This window comes from Schistocerca gregaria, chromosome X, assembly GCF_023897955.1.
Source record: "Schistocerca gregaria isolate iqSchGreg1 chromosome X, iqSchGreg1.2, whole genome shotgun sequence".
In the NCBI taxonomy this organism is placed as follows: Eukaryota; Metazoa; Arthropoda; class Insecta; order Orthoptera; family Acrididae; genus Schistocerca; species Schistocerca gregaria.
Window position 1 is genome coordinate 182,715,755 of NC_064931.1, and position 17,287 is coordinate 182,733,041.

General features: G+C 41.6%; 1 protein-coding gene across 1 annotated transcript in view; it reads right to left on the reverse strand.

Annotated features, from left to right (window-relative positions):
• LOC126297477 (protein obstructor-E-like) overlaps positions 1–17,287 on the reverse strand; it is a 48,128-nt gene that overhangs the window by 22,495 nt on the left and 8,346 nt on the right. The window contains exon 2 of the mRNA XM_049988351.1: positions 308–511. Within this exon, the coding sequence (XP_049844308.1) occupies positions 308–511 (204 nt within the window). The remainder of the gene's footprint in view (positions 1–307; positions 512–17,287) is intronic.

Genomic DNA, 17,287 nt, shown 5'->3' on the forward strand with positions numbered 1-17,287 from the left:
TGATGACATTTCCCTCTGTCCTGCAGAATTTTCATTTAAGCTGTTTCGCATGCTGCTTATAACGACGTCATCACTGCCTACACTTCATGCTGTTGTTAACAATAATTCGCTTACTGCTTTGTTTCTACGGACACGAGAAACGTGTAAGTCACCTCTGTCGATTACGTGGCTTCACACACTCGATAGTGCTAGTAGTGAACGTAGCCATAAAAAACCTAATGGAAGGTATGCAGGGTAGGAACTGACTGACTGACTCATTCAACACTGGTGACACGTAGAGACGGACACAGAAGGCGAGATGTCTTACGCAGCTCAGTCCGGTCGCCGCAGTCGACGTTGTTGGGGTTGTCGCAGCGCGCCTGGTTAGGGTTGCTGTCGTCGAAGACCAGTCCGTCTGGGCAGAGCAGCTCCTCGGGTCTGTTGCTGACGCACTTGTAGTACAGGTCGCACTGCACAGGGTCCGGGAAGTAGCCGGACGGCTCGGGGCACTTGAACTGCGCTGCTGCCGAACCTGTCAACACAACACACGTTGCTCAAAACACGTACTCACCCTGCCGGTCAGATTCATTTCCTTGTTGCATGCGATGATCTAGATAGCCCTGCCAATATCTTCATTACACTGATAAGAAAAAACATCATGACCACTGCCTACCGTGACGTAGTATGCCGCCTGGTGGCATTGTGGGCACGTGACGGGCTGACGAAAGTATGTCAGCCGAGTACACACGGACGGGGAATCTTCCTAACGAAGGTGTAGGCTGCAGATGGGGAAATCCATTGAGATAATCGACTTTGACAAAGAACGAATTACTACACTACTGGCCATTAAAATTGCTACACCACGAAGATGACGTGCTACAGACGCGAAATTTAACCGACAGGAATAAGATGCCGTGATATGCAAAAGATTACCTTTTCAGAGCATTCACACAAGGTTGGCGCCGGCGACGACTCCTATAACGTGCTGACATGAGGGAAGTTTCCAACCGATTTCTCATACACAAACAGCAGTTGACCGGCGTTGTCTGGAGAAACGTTGTTGTGATGCCTCGTGTAAGGAGGAGAAATGCGTACCATCACGTTACCGACTTTGATAAAGGTCGGATTGTAGCCTATCGCGATTGCGGTTTATCGTATCGCGAAGTTGCTGCTCTTCTTGGTCGAGATACATTGACTGTTAGCAGTATACGGAATCGGTGGGTTCAGGAGGGCAATACGGAACGCTGTGCTTGATACCAACGGCCTCTTATCACTAGCAGTCGAGATGACAGGCATCTTATCCGCATGGCTGTAACGGATCGTGCAGCCACGTCTCGATCTCTGAGTCAACAGATGGGGACGTTCGGAAGACAACAACAATCTGCACGAACAGTTCGACGACGTTTGCAGCAGCATGGACTGTCAGCTCGGAGACCATGGCTGCCGTTACCCTTGACGCTGCATCACAGACAGGAGCGCCTGCGATGGTGTACTCAACGACGATGATGGGTGCACGAATGGCAAAACGTCATTTTTTCGGATAAGTCCAGTTTCTGTTTACAACATCATGATGGACGCATCCGTGTTTGGCGACATCCCGGTGAACGCACATTGAAAGCGTGTATTCGTCATCGACATACTGGCGTATCACCCGGCGTGATGGTATGAGGTGCCATTGGTTACACGTCTCGGTCACCTCTGTTTCACATTGACGGCACTTTGAACACTGGACGTTACATTTCAGATGTGTGACTACCCGTGGGTCTACCCTTCATTCGTTCCCTGCAAAATCCTACATTTCAGCAGGATAATGCACGACCGCATGTTGCAGGTCCTGTACGGGCTTTTCTGGATGCAGAAAATGTTCGACTGCCTCCCTGGCCAGCATATTATCCAGATCTCTCACCAATTGAAAACGTCTGGTCAATGGTGGCCGAACAACTGGCTCGTCACAATACGCCAGTCACTACTCTTGAGGAACTGTGGTATGGTGGTGAAGCTGCATGGGCACCTGTACCTGTACACGCCATCCTAGATCTGTTTGACTCAACGCCCAGGAGTATCAAGACCATTATTACGGCCAGAGATGGTTGTTCTGGGTAGTGATTTCTCAGGATCTATGCACCAAAATTGCGTGAAAATGTAATCAGATGTCAGTTCTAGTATAATATATTTGTCCAATGAATACCCGTTAATCGTTTGCATTTCTTCTTGGTGTAGCAATTTTAATGGCCAGTAGTGTATTACGCAAAGCGGTCGAAGATTGACGTGTTACTGTCGTGAGCATCTACGGGAAGAGGTAGAAGGACAGTGAAACATCCTCTAGGCGCTAAATAGTTGGACGTCCACGACTCTTCAGAGCGCCTTGCCTGCAGTGTAAACTGGGATAGATAGTGATCTGTAGCATTTTTTCCGAAAAATCACGCACAAGACTTCTGGAGCACATCGTTCATCGTACATTGTTAAACATGGAGCTACGCAGCCGATCAGTCCTACGTGTTCAAATGTCGACCAACGACATCGTCAGTTATGATTGCAGTGGGCACGGGAACATCGGAATTCGATCGTCGCTCAATTGAAACGTGTCGGCTCTTCGGGTGAATCACATTTTTGCTACAATAGATCGCTGGTCGCCTCCACAGACTCCATCATCGAGGCGAACGGCGGCTTGAAACATGCAGCGCGCAACCGACGCGGGCTGGTGGGAGCAGTATTAAGCTACGGGAGACATTCTCCTGCGCTTGCATGGGACCTGCGGTAGTAATGTAAGACACGCTGACAGCTGCGAACCACCTGTGTCCCTTCATGCTTGATGTGTTCCCCAACGGCGATGTCATCTTTCAGCACTTTAATTGTCCGTGTCTCGGAGCCAGAACTGTGCTACATTGATTTGATGAGCGTTACAGTGAACTAACGTTGATATCATGCCGACCAAATTCACCTGATGTAGATCCTGTGGAACCCATCATCGCGTACGCAAACCAGCAGTCCGTGATTTACACGAATTGCATAACGTGTGCGTAGACATATAATGTCACATATCTCCACAAATCTACCAACAAACTGTTGGATCCCTGATACGCAGAATCAGTGATATATTTCGTTCCAAAGGCGGACACCCAAGCTATTAAGCAGGAGGTCTTAATGTTTTGACTCATCAGTGTATGTTCGCCAATAACGATGAAAGTATCAATACAATATCAGTGTTTATAGCCTGTGATACAGGAAAACCCAGGAACAAAAGGAAGATTTCAGGCTTCATATAAGAAACAGGGAGCAGGTTCATAAGGGGCAAGAGTAAATGAAATAATCCATTCCTTCCTGATGGATGAAAGTGGAGACGAATTGTTATTACCACTGCAGATAAAATGAAATGAGCGTATGGCATCGTCGGCCGGGAGGCCCCAGCCGGGAGAGTTTGGCCGCCAAGTGCAAGTCTTATTTCAGTCGACGCCACATTGGGCGATTTGCGCGCCGATGATGAGGAATAAATGATAATGAGGACAACACAAGGCCCGAGCGGAGAAAATCTCCAACCCGGCCAGAAATCGAAGCCGAGCCCGCTTAAATGGGAACCCAGGACATTACCGCCCAGCTAAGCAGGCGGACACTGCAGGTGAAGGAACGGGTTGCGGAATATCATGGAAGATCATATGGCACTACACAACAAACCTGGTAAAAATCTTTGCGGAGAGGCTTATAGCTTCTGCTAACTACATTCTGAGGGGAAAGTGTTGGATGGTGAATTGATAACATCTTCACATATTATGATTGTGCACATGTAATCGAATATAAATGTCCCTTTCTCTCTCACACATACATACACGCATGAACGCTCTCACAAGAACGCACGCATGCACACTCATACCCACGAGCTCGCACGTATTCATGCATTGTCTGTACAATGTACGGACCAATGAGAGGTATGGTTTGAAAACGTCCTTCAAGGTGGAACAGTCAATCCATGACTACTTTCTTGTGTCCAGTGCGAAACTATTTATCCTACTACTTTTTATGTGCATATTTCCGAAATAGTTCGCAGAAATTTCACGGTAGTTTCTTAAATATTGTAGGAACATAACTATTCTTAATTACATCATGTATTTCAGCCAAAGATCACTTCGCTGAATCTATCAGCCCTTTCGTAGCTTAACTGACTGGGTTTTCGACAACTAGTGAGAAGTAACCGGCAATCGAAGAGTAGGTGCATCTCTTACGTCTTTTTGGGGAAGAGACCTGCATAGAATTCGACGGGTTGTGAGATGTGGAAGTATACACGACAAATATCACTTCCACGTATATCGGGTAAGAGCAGTTTTCAGTCTCTTTTTTTTTTTTTTTTTTTTTTTTTGCATTCGCCTGGGTAAATGTCTCTCCAGTTTCACGTTTCTGGTTCATAACTACAACGCACAACAAAGGCTACACGACTCACAACAAGCACAGCTTTTGTTCTTTAAGGTAACTACTAAATGTGGGACACTAAAACCAACAGGCAGCGGGATAAAAAATAAAGCAATGGTCAAATCATGTTTTGCTGGATTCTGATCCTTACGAACTCTGCCAGGACAGAAAATGGCTGAAGATAAAGAAGAAAAATGAAACGCGGTAAGACTTTTTCACTACACTTAATGAAACGATATACTTTTGATGAGCATTGAACAGCTAACGGTAAAGCGATGCTAATGTCACACGGAAAAGACACCCCACATAGTATCCAAGCACATTGAACAAATAAATAATTGTAAAAACAGAGTAATACTTTCAATACATTTCACGCAATGTATTATGACCACGACGTATGATTATCGAAATTAAAATTTCTGTTCATCAGCCGAGGTAATAACTGATTTTCTCTCTTTGTGTTGGTTACACAACAGCAGCAGGAGATGGTAAACATAGCTAGCGAAGATCGTTAGATGCTGAGGTTATTACATAACAGCGCGTGAGGGCAACCGCGGAGAAAATGTGCGTAGCACGAATAAGGCAGCTTCTATCCGCAGTTAGTGTGAGAAAGGCGCATCACTGCATCTGACCTTTTGCTGCAGAAGGAGAAACTCACGGAGGTAGGTGGCACTCAGTTTTGATGCTGCAATGCCTTGCTTCACCTTTCGTGTCGGCGATGTCATTGACTTCCAACTTCCCTTTTACTCCTGGGAGACGTCCTGTTTTCCACTATTACATTATTTTCTGTCTGTTTTTTGAAACTATGACTGCATTTTCTAGTAACAGCACAGTGCATAATTCTTCCACAATATTCGTTGTTAAGTCGGCATTTGGCGCGTGCATTGTAAACAGTAACAGTAGACGTCACATAACTCGCTTATTTTTCATGGCGAACGTGAAGAAAATTCACTCTCTCAGAGAGGTCGTTTCGTTAATGTAAGACTACAAAGGCTCTTTACTATAGATTTCTTCTGACCACTTGACCGCGTCTGTATGAAAACTACCGAAGTTTCGGGTATGTTGCAGGTGCCTTCATAAGGCCTCGTCGGGAATCAACGTTCAACAGGCTGTCTGCAATGGTAGCAAAAATGTCGGTGTTTTTATCACATCATGACACAGTCACACACCCAGTAAAATCTTACGGAAATGGACTCCGGCCACTCTGATAGAGACTCTGTCGGGCAAGTTTCAATATGTATAATTCTGAAAATACGTTAGCAGCTATTAATGGAAAGAACTAACTGATGAGCAAAATTTAACTTAGCTGACAACTTCAGCTTAATTGTTTTGAGAATATTTCCGCTACATTTGTTTCTGGGATATGTTTTCCTACAAACTCAGAGATTTTCTTTTGGGTGGAGAAGAATAACTGGAGTTCAACTTTGTGGATAAGTTCGTCTAGCAAATGTTTGTCCATTTCAGGTTCAGAATGCTTTAGCATACTACAAACATTTTCAGGAGTCACTAGGTTTTCAAGGGGTAGCTTTCGCCTCCTGTTTTTTCGTGAATGCTTGGGCACTGACATATTAGCTTGAAATTTTCCACATTATTTGCTGCTTGTTATTCATCTTGTTTGTCTTTCCTTAAATAGTTGAAGACTAAGAAATATTTCGTAACAATCTCCTTTCCTTAAGTCACCGACATGAACATACTTCTTCTGTCCATCCATTGAGAAATAGTTTCCTTCTTCAAAGTTAGATTTGATGGTAACTGCTGTCGACAGATAACATGTGGAACTTTGTATACGAAAGAACAACATATTTGGGAAAGAGGGACCTCTTATATCTAGTTATATACTTTGACAGAGAACCTCATAGCCCGTTCGGAATATCTAGAAGACTCTCCCTGGCAGAAGCCTCTGATGAAACATGCAGTGAAAGCTCGATAATATGCGGAAGACTTCACTGCTCTTTGGTGTGAAGATTTAGATTTATGCTGTGTTTAGTTGATTCTCTATTCGTCTAGTGTCCACGAGCCTGTTTCATTCGTCTAATAAAAACCTAGTAGGCTACATCAAGTGAAGGTGCGCAGTGATTAAGGCAATGTATTCGCTTTGGGGAGGATCTGCATTCGAATTCTCGTCCAACTACCCCATTTATACGGTTTCCAAAAATCTCTTCACGGTGTAACAGCCGATATCTTATTGTACCTTTGTCCAACTCGAGCTTGTGTTCTATTTCAAACAACTTTTCATCCCCGATGGGATGTTGAATCCTAATCTTCCTACTTCGCATTTGGTGCTGTTCTCCAAGTAGGAATGTATTATAAGTTTCCGTCATATCTTTTCCGAAACAAACTGTTTATAAAAATTGTAAAACAAAATGTAGAAAAAGACATGCAGTGAAATCAAGCTGCATAACATAATTTATCCGAAGTCACAAAGGCTTTGCTAAGACCTACGTAGAGTCCCTGCTGGACTCTGAAGGCCTTTGAGACGCAACAGGAGTAACCTTCTTCTTCCCGACAAAACAAGTCATGCAACGCTTCAGAGAGTACAGTGAACAGAGAAATCGTACCAGAGCAACAGGATAATTGTCTGTTTGGCCTTGTAAGACATCTCAAGGTTTATTCTGTCCTATACTTGACAGAAATCTCGGATCGGAAAAAGATGCTTATGAAAAGAAGTGGTAATTGGTGATATCGTATGCAAATAAAAACCAATATACATTTCCACGTTAGTGAAGTCTTCTACCAGCACATTATAATTAATTTCTGCTTTAAATACAGGGAACTATGCATCACACATACTGTATGCTGCAGTCTTCCTGTTTTCGGACAGTAAGAGCTTCCTCTTTTGAAACGAAAAACTAAGTTTAAAACTAAAATATTTCACTCTAAGCCTTAATTCATTCTAACCTGAGACTAGGTCATTTCAGTAATAAATATTGTCGGAGATTTGCATTTCTCTGTTTAACCAGTAGACCAGCATTGTGATGGAAATATCAGTCCGTGAGGAAAAATACATGCTCGAGACAACGGAGAAATGTGACTCATTGCTCTCAGCCAGGTGGAGTGCAGTCAGTTCCACATCCAGATATCACGAACAAAGTTTTCCGTAGTTTTCCTTGAATTCGCTTAGACGAATGCAATGAAGGTATCTTCGACAAAACTGTGACCAAGGGAGCCACTGATCCATCTGTATTGTCCTCGGTCCTAAAGGGACATCAGACATTGGCCATTGCTTGTAGAGAATGAATTACTGTTTTTTTTATCTAAAATATCTCGCGCTTCGCAGATTTTATTGTTTTATGCGTCATTTAGCTATGTATTGAAGGCTCACAATGCATTTCAGGCATTTCAAGAAATAAATTCCCTCGTAAAATTTGTTGATATGATTTCTGACATTCTCTGCGATGCGGTACTGCTTGAGATCTTCAAATACAAGTCAACAGCTCGTATACGAACCCATTTAAGATGAATACCTTCTGTTCCTTCTGCTATTAAATTGCTTTAAAAATCAGTGAACGCCCAATACATAACTACTCTGCTAAATAGTTTTCTTGCTTTTCCTTGGTACTAAGCCTTCGTTAATTCAATGAACTACATAACTCGAGGATGATAATTTTCATCGAACGTCAGTTGGAAATGCAGTATTATCAAGGTATATGCAAATAATAATGTTCACTTAATTTCTTCACTTGTTTGGCCATACAGTCGGTAGTTGCTGTATAATTATGCAAGTTACTTCACTTTCGTCTTTTCAACTATTACAGAATGCTTAATGTTTATCGTTCACTTATTTGTGAGACAACATTGAGTTTTAAACTTTTGTCCAAGAGCTGTTTTTCGTTATTACGTAGTGTTTTATTTCGAAAACTGACAATCCCTGAGTAGAAATGGTGTGTGCGTTTGTTTTTGGTAAGTGAAAAGAAGCAACTGAAATATTTTACATAATAATCTTGATTAGTATTGCACTGTCATGTTTAACATGATTCCAATGGTTAATAGCATTTCATTTTCTTCCCTTTAACGGGCATTTTTTTAGTACAGTCTGCATTTATTTCTATGTGTAGCTGCAGTGCACGTGTATATGCCTGTCTTGAAAAAGTAAGATATACTTTCCGATTTAAATGATGACCCAAAGGCTACAAAATTGTCCGAGTTAAATGAGTAAATGTACACTCTCAGTTAACATAGACAGCTTCGATACCAATCCTCTCCGGAAAAAATAAATATATAAATAAAATGAAAAATAATTTAAAAATAACAGATCCACACGAAGGAAAATGATCTGAATACTGATCTACGAAAGAGCAAATAAACTCATAATAAATACTTGCTCTTTTAGTGAAGTGCCGGCCGAGGTGGTCTCGCGGTTCTAGGCGCGCAGTCCGGAACCGTGCGACTGCTACGGTCACAGGTTGGAATCCTGCCTCGGGCATGGATGTGTGTGATGTCCTTAGGTTAGTTAGGTTTAAGTAGTTCTAAGTTCTTGGGGACTAATGACCACAGCAGCTGAGTACCATAGTGCTCAGAGCCATTTTTTTTAGGGAAGTAAATTATAAAATATACTAATCTTCAGTTTCATAAACTGGCCACGAACTCAAAATGCAAGCGGTATTCTAATGCCATGTGCTAGACTCGTGTGAAATGACTGTGAATGACGTCCATCATCAGACGCGACTATGCAGTACCGTCGTCCTATTCACTAACCTCCGAAATGTCAGAGGAAGAGACACTGAGAGTAACCTCGCACCTCCACTCAATAACGATGCGCAGTTGTTTGTACTGAAGTGAAATCTCGGGAAAAGGGTTCGTCAAGGTGAAATTTTCCTGTTGTGCCAGAAATGGAAATCAGTGCGCTGCTCTCGTAAATACTAGTCACAGCAGACGAGTAAGGAAACGCTCCCTGCGGCTGCTCAAAACTCGAAAGTGTTTTCCGATACCTTGACAAGAATGTCGCAGACATTTAGAAAAGTAGGTATGCTCTTAAGAGCAACTATTTGTCCAGAATGATGATCTTTTGGAATTTTTAGCTTCTTTCCTGGTAAACAATAAACCTATGTTGAAGACAAATCATATGAGATAACCGGACACGAGCCCTAAAAGTTCAATGAATGCACAATATCCCATCTATGACGTTTTTCGAAATCACTTTTCCGGTGAAAAATCATTGATAACATAAAGATCATCAACAGGAACAAAAACTATGACGCCATAAAAATGGAAAGTAGGATTAATTACCCTATTCCATTCGGTTCAGTTGCCAACGAAAACATTTAATTCTCAGTTAAAAATCTGCAAAACAAAGACCTAACTCTTCCTCTTGAGCAATTAACTACTAGAAAGAGATTCAAAAAGACATCTGCAATTATCTTATCACTCTCCAACATTTCAGTTAAAAGTCAAACATTAGGTTCGGAGTGGGTGGCGAATCATGGCCCGTGACCTCAAATGGAAGTAGCAGTTTGAACTCGCTTAAAAATGGTCTCTGCAATTTTCGGCTATTGAGTGAAACGTAAGACTTGAAAATGATCGGCTCTGCGTGTAGCTAATAATCCAAAACACGCAGACTGGCGTGTTCGATGCAGAGGTCGGCCACATCGGTTAGATCGGTTGCCTAACTACGGAAAACTACTGATTTAGTACGGTTTCTGAGACTCAACTCGTTTACCTCGGAGATGAATGTTTCGCTTAATATTGCTGGTAGTGGAAATGTACCAGTCACCAGTGTGAAAGAAATAAAAGATGCGTTTTTTTTTTAAATATGATACGTTATTTTTTGTCTCTGCTAGCCATTGATAGCCATTGTGTTAACCTGACTGTATTTTATTTAGTGTCAGACACGTAACTGCACTGTTAGTTAATACGCAATGAGCATATTTGAAGTATTATAGCATGTTTACTTTATTGTGAATGTGAAAACGATTATGTGATTACCCTTAATCCCTTAAGGCGAATACTGGGAAGTTTCCTTAAACACGACTACGATACATTTCCTTTCCTATACTTGACAATTACGTCTGTGATGACCAAAACTCTCAGAGAAAATTGAACTCTTTCTTCAATCCTCTTGCTGTCGATAGACAGCCTGCTCCATTCACAAAGCATCAAGATGATTACCAGGCTTAAGATGGTAATACAACTAACCCATCAGCCCCATCACTGTTCCATGCTCTCACTTTACAGGACAACGGCGGGCATTACTCATGTATTTGATCAGATGCATCATAAAGTTGAAAACCAGTCCTGAATTCAACAGCTGTGAGAGAGGAGTATAGCACGAAGCCTTCGTAGGGTGCATTCTTCTCGTGTTCTACAAGAACTTCGACTTTTCTCAAGACAATTGGTGAAACTTAAGCTGCTCCAATGAACATTCATAATTACCTGTAATTTTGTTAGCGCGACCTGCATTTACAAATAATGACCGTATTCGTTATAGAGATACAGCAGAAAACTTTTCGTACGTAACACTTCGATTTCAATTGCTCCATAAACGAACATAGGCAGTTACGGTCCCACGTCACAAACAGCAGAGCATGGGTCACGGAAAGTATGGCTAAGATATAGAAAGTGTGAATTCATTGTCTGAGACGAAAGTGTTTCTCTATAGCACAACTTTAACGAGCCGTTATAAAACCTGGGATAAATGGTACAATAAGAATAAGAAGGAGGAAGAGAATGAGGAGAAATGTTAGAGCATGATGTTCTGTTGGTGTCGGTTGCACATATCATTACAGAAAAAACATAATCTCTATCCGATAAGAATGAGACAAGTTAGCAAGCATTATCTTTTTGAAGGAATCATCAAGGCATTCGCCGGAATCATTCGTGAGTACCGTTGAAAACACAAATGATGGTCAACCGTGATCTGAACCACGATCTCTTGAATATGATTCAAATGTCGTACTATTGTATCACAAAAATTCAGAAGGAAGAATAGATCTTAACGTCCTGTCGACGAAGAGGTTATTAGAGACAGAGCAGAAGTCCGTTTTGAGTAAGAACGGGAAACGAACATACCACATGTCCTTTCCAACGGAACCATACCGACAATTTCCTTAGCGACTTAGAGAAACTTGAACGGGAATATAAACCACCATTGTCTCGAATGCGAATCCACTATGCGATCGAAACGCAACCGTGCTCGGTCAAGTAGCTCAGGCCCGATGAACATAAATGCGTATAGTACAGATGAAAATGCTGGTCTTTCCAAGTGGGGCCATCTATGAGATAGTGCGAACGACAGAGATCGGTCGCAGGCATATGTAATGAAAATATTAAGGGGGAACTTGGTTACCCGTAGAGTCTCTCACAAGAAACGGGCTTGCGCCGAGGAATCAGTTACCTTACAATGAAGGAAGGGGTGTAACGGTTTAACGCCCTGTCAGTAGAGATATCTATAGACGGAGTAGAAGCTAGGACCGAACAAGGTTATGGAAGAATATGAGGCGTTTGCTTTTCAAAAAAACTATCCCAGATTTTGCTTTAAACGGTTTTCGGAAACCAAACGAAAACAGAATATGGCTACACGAACTGGGATTTCTGCATCTACATACATACTCCGAAAGCCACCACGTGGTGCATGGCAGAAGGTACTTTTCACCACTGCTAATCATTTACTCTCAAATGGGACGAAGAAAAAAGATTATCTATACGAGCCCTGATTTCTCTTGTGTCCGTTCCTTACGCAAAAAGTACGTTGGCGGCAGTAGAGTCGTTCTGCAGTAAGTTTAAAATTCCCATTCTCTAAATTTTCTCTACTTTGTGTCGTGAAAACGATGTCGTTTTCCCTTCAGGAACATAAATTTTATTTCGGTAAGAACCTTCGTAACACTCGCGTGTTGCTCGAACCTTTACTTTTTTTACTTTACATGTGGCAAGGGCCTTATCGACCATACTCCAGCTCTATGAGTCTCTTCCACTTCTGCCTGTCCAATGCACTGTTTGTCCAGTAGCTGTTCATCCTAGCTGTGTCCTCCCGAATGTTATCCCGCCAGCTGATTCTGAGTCTCCCTCTTCCTCTTCCTCTACTGTTCTGCTGAATGCCATTCTAGGTGGTCTATTCTCTGTCATTCTTGCTATATGGCCTGCCCAGTTCGTCCATCTCCTCTTGAGCACTTCGGCGATGTTACGGTGTTTGTCCAGCCCTCTTAATTCTTCGTTTCTTCTTTTCTCCATTTCATATTATTTTCGTCGTATACAGGTCCAAAAATTTTCCTCAGTACTTTCATTTCGAATATTAACAGTTGCTCGAATCTATCGATAACAAATCTAGCAGTAAGCGTCTAAATTACTTCGCTGTTTTCCTTTAATAATACGTGGTGACGATCAGTACTCAAGAAAGAGTCACACTAGTGTTCTATACGTGGTCACCTATATAGATGAGCTACAATTCCCTAAAAATTCTCCCAATAAAACGAAGTCGACGATTCGCCTTCCCTACTAGCGTTCTTCCGTACTCGTGCCATTTCATATCTTTTATTAACTTTATTCCTGGGTATTTAATGCACATGACTATGTCAAGCAGGATGATACTAATACTATGTTCGAAAATTACAAGACTGATTTTCCTACTCATCTGTATTAAATTGCATTTTTCTACATTTCTGCAAGCTGTCCAAGTCATTCTGTACTCCACTAGTCACTCAATGACAACGCTATACCGTGTGCTAAATAGTTATCAGCAAACAGCCGCAGCATGCTGCTCACCCTAAATGTCGGATCGTTCATGTGTATAGAGAACAAGAGTGGTGCTATCACAGCACTCTGGGGCACTCTTGATGAACACTCGCCATCGAGGACAACGTGCTAGGTTCTATTATATTTGAAATGTCTTCGAGCCACTCACACACCTGGGAACCTATTCCTTATGCTCGAACCTTCGTTCAGAGTCGGCAGTGCGGCACCATGTCAAACGGTTTCCGGAAATCTAGGAGTATGGAGTCTATATATTGCCCTTCATCCATGGTTCGCAGGATTTCATGTGAGAAAAGGGAAAGCTGAGTTTAGTACGAGTGATGCTTTCTAAATCCGTGCTTTCTTGAGGACAGAACCTATTCTGTCTCAAGGAAATTTATATATTCTAACTTACACTATGCTCAGGAATTCTGCAACATACCGTTGTTAAAGAGGAGAAGAAACTTTGAGGTTCGCCGATGTCATTGTAATTCTGTCAGAGACAACAAAGGACTTGCAAGAGCAGTTGAACGGAATGGATAGTGTTTTGAAAGGAGGATATAAGATGAACATCAACAGAAGCAAAACAAGGATAATGGAATGTAGTCGAGTTAAGTCGGGTGATGCTGAGGGAATTAGATTAGGAAATGAGACACTTAAACTAGTAAAGGAGTTTTGCTATTTGAGGAGCAAAATAACTGATGATGGTCGAAGTAAAGAGGATATAAAATGTAGATTGGCAATGGCAAGGAAAACATTTCTGAAGAAGAGAAATTTGTTAACATCGAGTATAGATTTAAGTGTCAGAAAGTAGTTTCTGAAAGTATTTGTATGGAGTGTAGCCATGTATGGAAGTGAAACATGGACGATAAATAGTTTGGACAAGAAGAGAATAGAAGCTTTCGAAATGTGGTGCTACAGAAGAACGTTGAAGATTGGATGGGTAGATCACATAACTAATGAAGAAGTATTGAATAGGATTGGGGAGAAGAGCAGTTTGTGGCACAACATGACTAGAAGAAGGGATCGGTTGGTAGGACATGTTTTGAGGCATTAAGGGATCATCAGTTTAGTATTGTAGAGCAGCGTGGAGGGTAAAAATCGTAGAGGGAGACCAAGAGATGAATACACTAAGCAGATTCAGAAGGATGTAGGTTGCAGTAGGTACTGGGAGATGAAGAAGCTTGCACAGGATAGAGTAGCATGGAGAGCTGCATCAAACCAGTCTCAGGACTGAAGACCACAACAACAACAACCGATGTTAAAGATATTGGTCTGTTATTCCACGTGTTCGCTCTTTTGCCCTTCTTATAAACTGGAGTTTTCTGTGCTTTTTTCCAGTCGCCTGGTGCAATGCCGTAGAGTATTCATTGTAAAATCAAATTTGAATTCCATGCGAACCTGGTGACTTATTTGTTTTCAGTTCTTTCAGTTGCTTCTCTATGGCAGGGATACCTAGTATCATGTCCTCCTTACAGGAGTTGTGTGCGGCCAAACGACTGCATTTTTGTGCGACCCTCCTGAGTATATGATTTCTTAAACGAGAATTTTAAAATTTCAGCTTTCCTTTTGCTATCTTTAACCGCACACCAGGCTGGTCGACGAGTGACTGGATAGAAGCTTTCGATTTGAACCTAGCTCCTCCACAATTGACTCGGTGTTACACGTAGCACCATTTTAGGTCAACGCACTTCTTCTAAAATTTTTCCAGTGAGCAGGATCCATCCCTAAACTGTATATCAGGAAGGTTTTGAAAACAGCCATAATTTCTTCTTTGGATTCGAAAGGTTTTCCATCCACAAATTTCTTTAGATGTGCAAGAATGGGAAGTCAGAGGATGGTAAATCTGAGAACGGGTGTCTGCCCAAACGTTTCTTAATTCAAACCCGTAGTTTTTCCATTGTATTGTTCTTCTTGCAGTTCATGCCTGTTACGTATCTTTTCATCAAGAGGAGGTGCATAATATTATCCGATATTTGTTGTATCTCTTGCAAGTTAATTATGGACAATACCTTTTGTATCTCTGAAGACACTGGGTATAAGAGACTCGGTAATGACATTATGATCGTCTTTTTGTACAAGGCCACCGGTTCCAATCATTGCTTTGAATGTTGCTTGGTTGCTAGTGTAGACTGATGGAAACACGTTTCATTCAACGTAACTTAAAGGCGCACAAAATTACTTCTATTCTTTATACCCAGGCCTGATACTGACGAGATATTTGGTTCTGCATTTTCTTTCAGTCAGCATGAAATGCGAGTGCACCCACCTTGATTTCTCATAGTTAATTCTTCTTGTACACCGTACACATTCGTTTGATATGGTTGTGGTCTCATGTATTTAATGCGTCTGTATTTACCAACTGATCTATGGCATACAGCTAATTCTTTACTATTTATAACAAAGGAGCAGATTAGTTTTAAATCTTGTCCAACTTTAGATGAATTTTCGTTAAGGATAAACCGTGCATAACAAAGAATATTCTGAAGCCAAATTAACCTATTTTACACATTTCAACGAAACATACTCATACAACTATTTTAAAAAGTTGTATAAAGGAAATTTGTTTGAAGACCAACTGCACACTTCAACTACACAACTGCGAAATATGTACAAAATAACGGAAGTACAGTCGAGGCATTCTCTGGGAAAACGACTTAAATGAAATATACTGAGATCGAGATACATAGCATCGAACAGTTTAAATAGTATTTTTACTCATTTTAGTCTTCAGTACATGGACTAAGTTTCCGTCAAATATAAACGAAATATTTTGGTTTCAAAATATATGACATGATAGAGTAATATGTAAGAATTACTGACTGATTTGGGTTTCATTTCAGTCGTTGTTCGAGAGAGCGCTTCAATTTAATGTCAACTCCGTCTGTTTGTTAGAAGGAGAAATTTTCCCTCTGTCCAAATTTAGTTTTCAAAAACCCAACGTACCATGAAGAAGAATCTCTGAAGACAAGGCAGGAGATTGTGAGACTCATTAAATACATCCCGTACCGCTCCCTTATAGGCCCCATGCGTGATAGATCTCACTAAAAAAATCTACACAAAGCATCCAATTTTCGTATCCGTGTGTACCAATGACGAATGTACAGCCAAGATCACTGAAGTTTACTCATTTCACGTGAGCATATAGCGACACTAATCATACGAAGGAATTTCTCGTCGTCGTGAAGTTTCTTAGAGATGGGGCCTAGGTTCAGGTGGGGAGGGATAGACAAGGAAATCGGACGCGTCCTTTCAAAGAAATCATCCAAGCAATCAACCTTAATCGATTAAGGAAACCACGTTTAGGGAGAACTAAAATGTGGACTTATTTCATGGCGGAACAGCAGAAGTGGTGTGTATTCTAGAATTACCAGTTTTATCTCCTATCGTCTCTCTCTTTCTCCCTCTCTTTACGCTGCCAGAACACGATGCTCTAAATTCGCATCACTGACTGCGCTAATTTGAACCGTTCCGCAGGAGTGCACAAGGATCCGTTAGCCTGCAACAGACCTCTCTCTCTTTCTCCGTCTCTTGCTTGTCGCTCTCTCCTCCAAGGTGACGTTTCGCTGCGCATCTGTTGTTTGTACTAAACAGTGACTCGTATTTTGTACTGTTAAGCGTGATACGTGAGAATGAATCCTTGTCTTACTATCAGGAAGGAAAATTTTCAGATCTGTGTGGTGGCCAAATCACAAATCTCTCTCATCGTGGTCCTCCGTTTGTCCGTCACGGTCTATGTCAGTCCAGTTAATGGCGGTTTCCAGAGAATATCACAGCTTATGATTGGGTGTATCAACGTATTATGCGTAGATGAGAAGTGTGAGGTATTCAGGGTAACAATGTTGTTTGTCTATGAAGACGTGGTTTTTCAATACCCTGTAGGGTAGGGTCCCATCGATGGTGAGGTCACTATAAACGAAACACGAGCTTGGATTGTAGAAGAATCTGCAATAAATCTAGGAAATCAGCCGTGACATTTTAAAAGGAACTATCTAGCCATTCTTCTTAGGTGATTTACAGAAACGACAAAAAAATCTGAATTTGGAATGCCGAATGGGGATTTGAGCCCTGTTCCTCTTGACTGTGAGTTCAGTGCCTTTAACACTACGTCGCCTCGCTTTCATGTTCCAGAGCTAATTTTCCATATCGTGCTAACTCTAAACAACCAATTGTAAATATAAGAAAACGTACGACTTGGGAATTGGCTTCCTACTGCGAGAAGGTTTGTTTGTCATTCGTGAGTAGC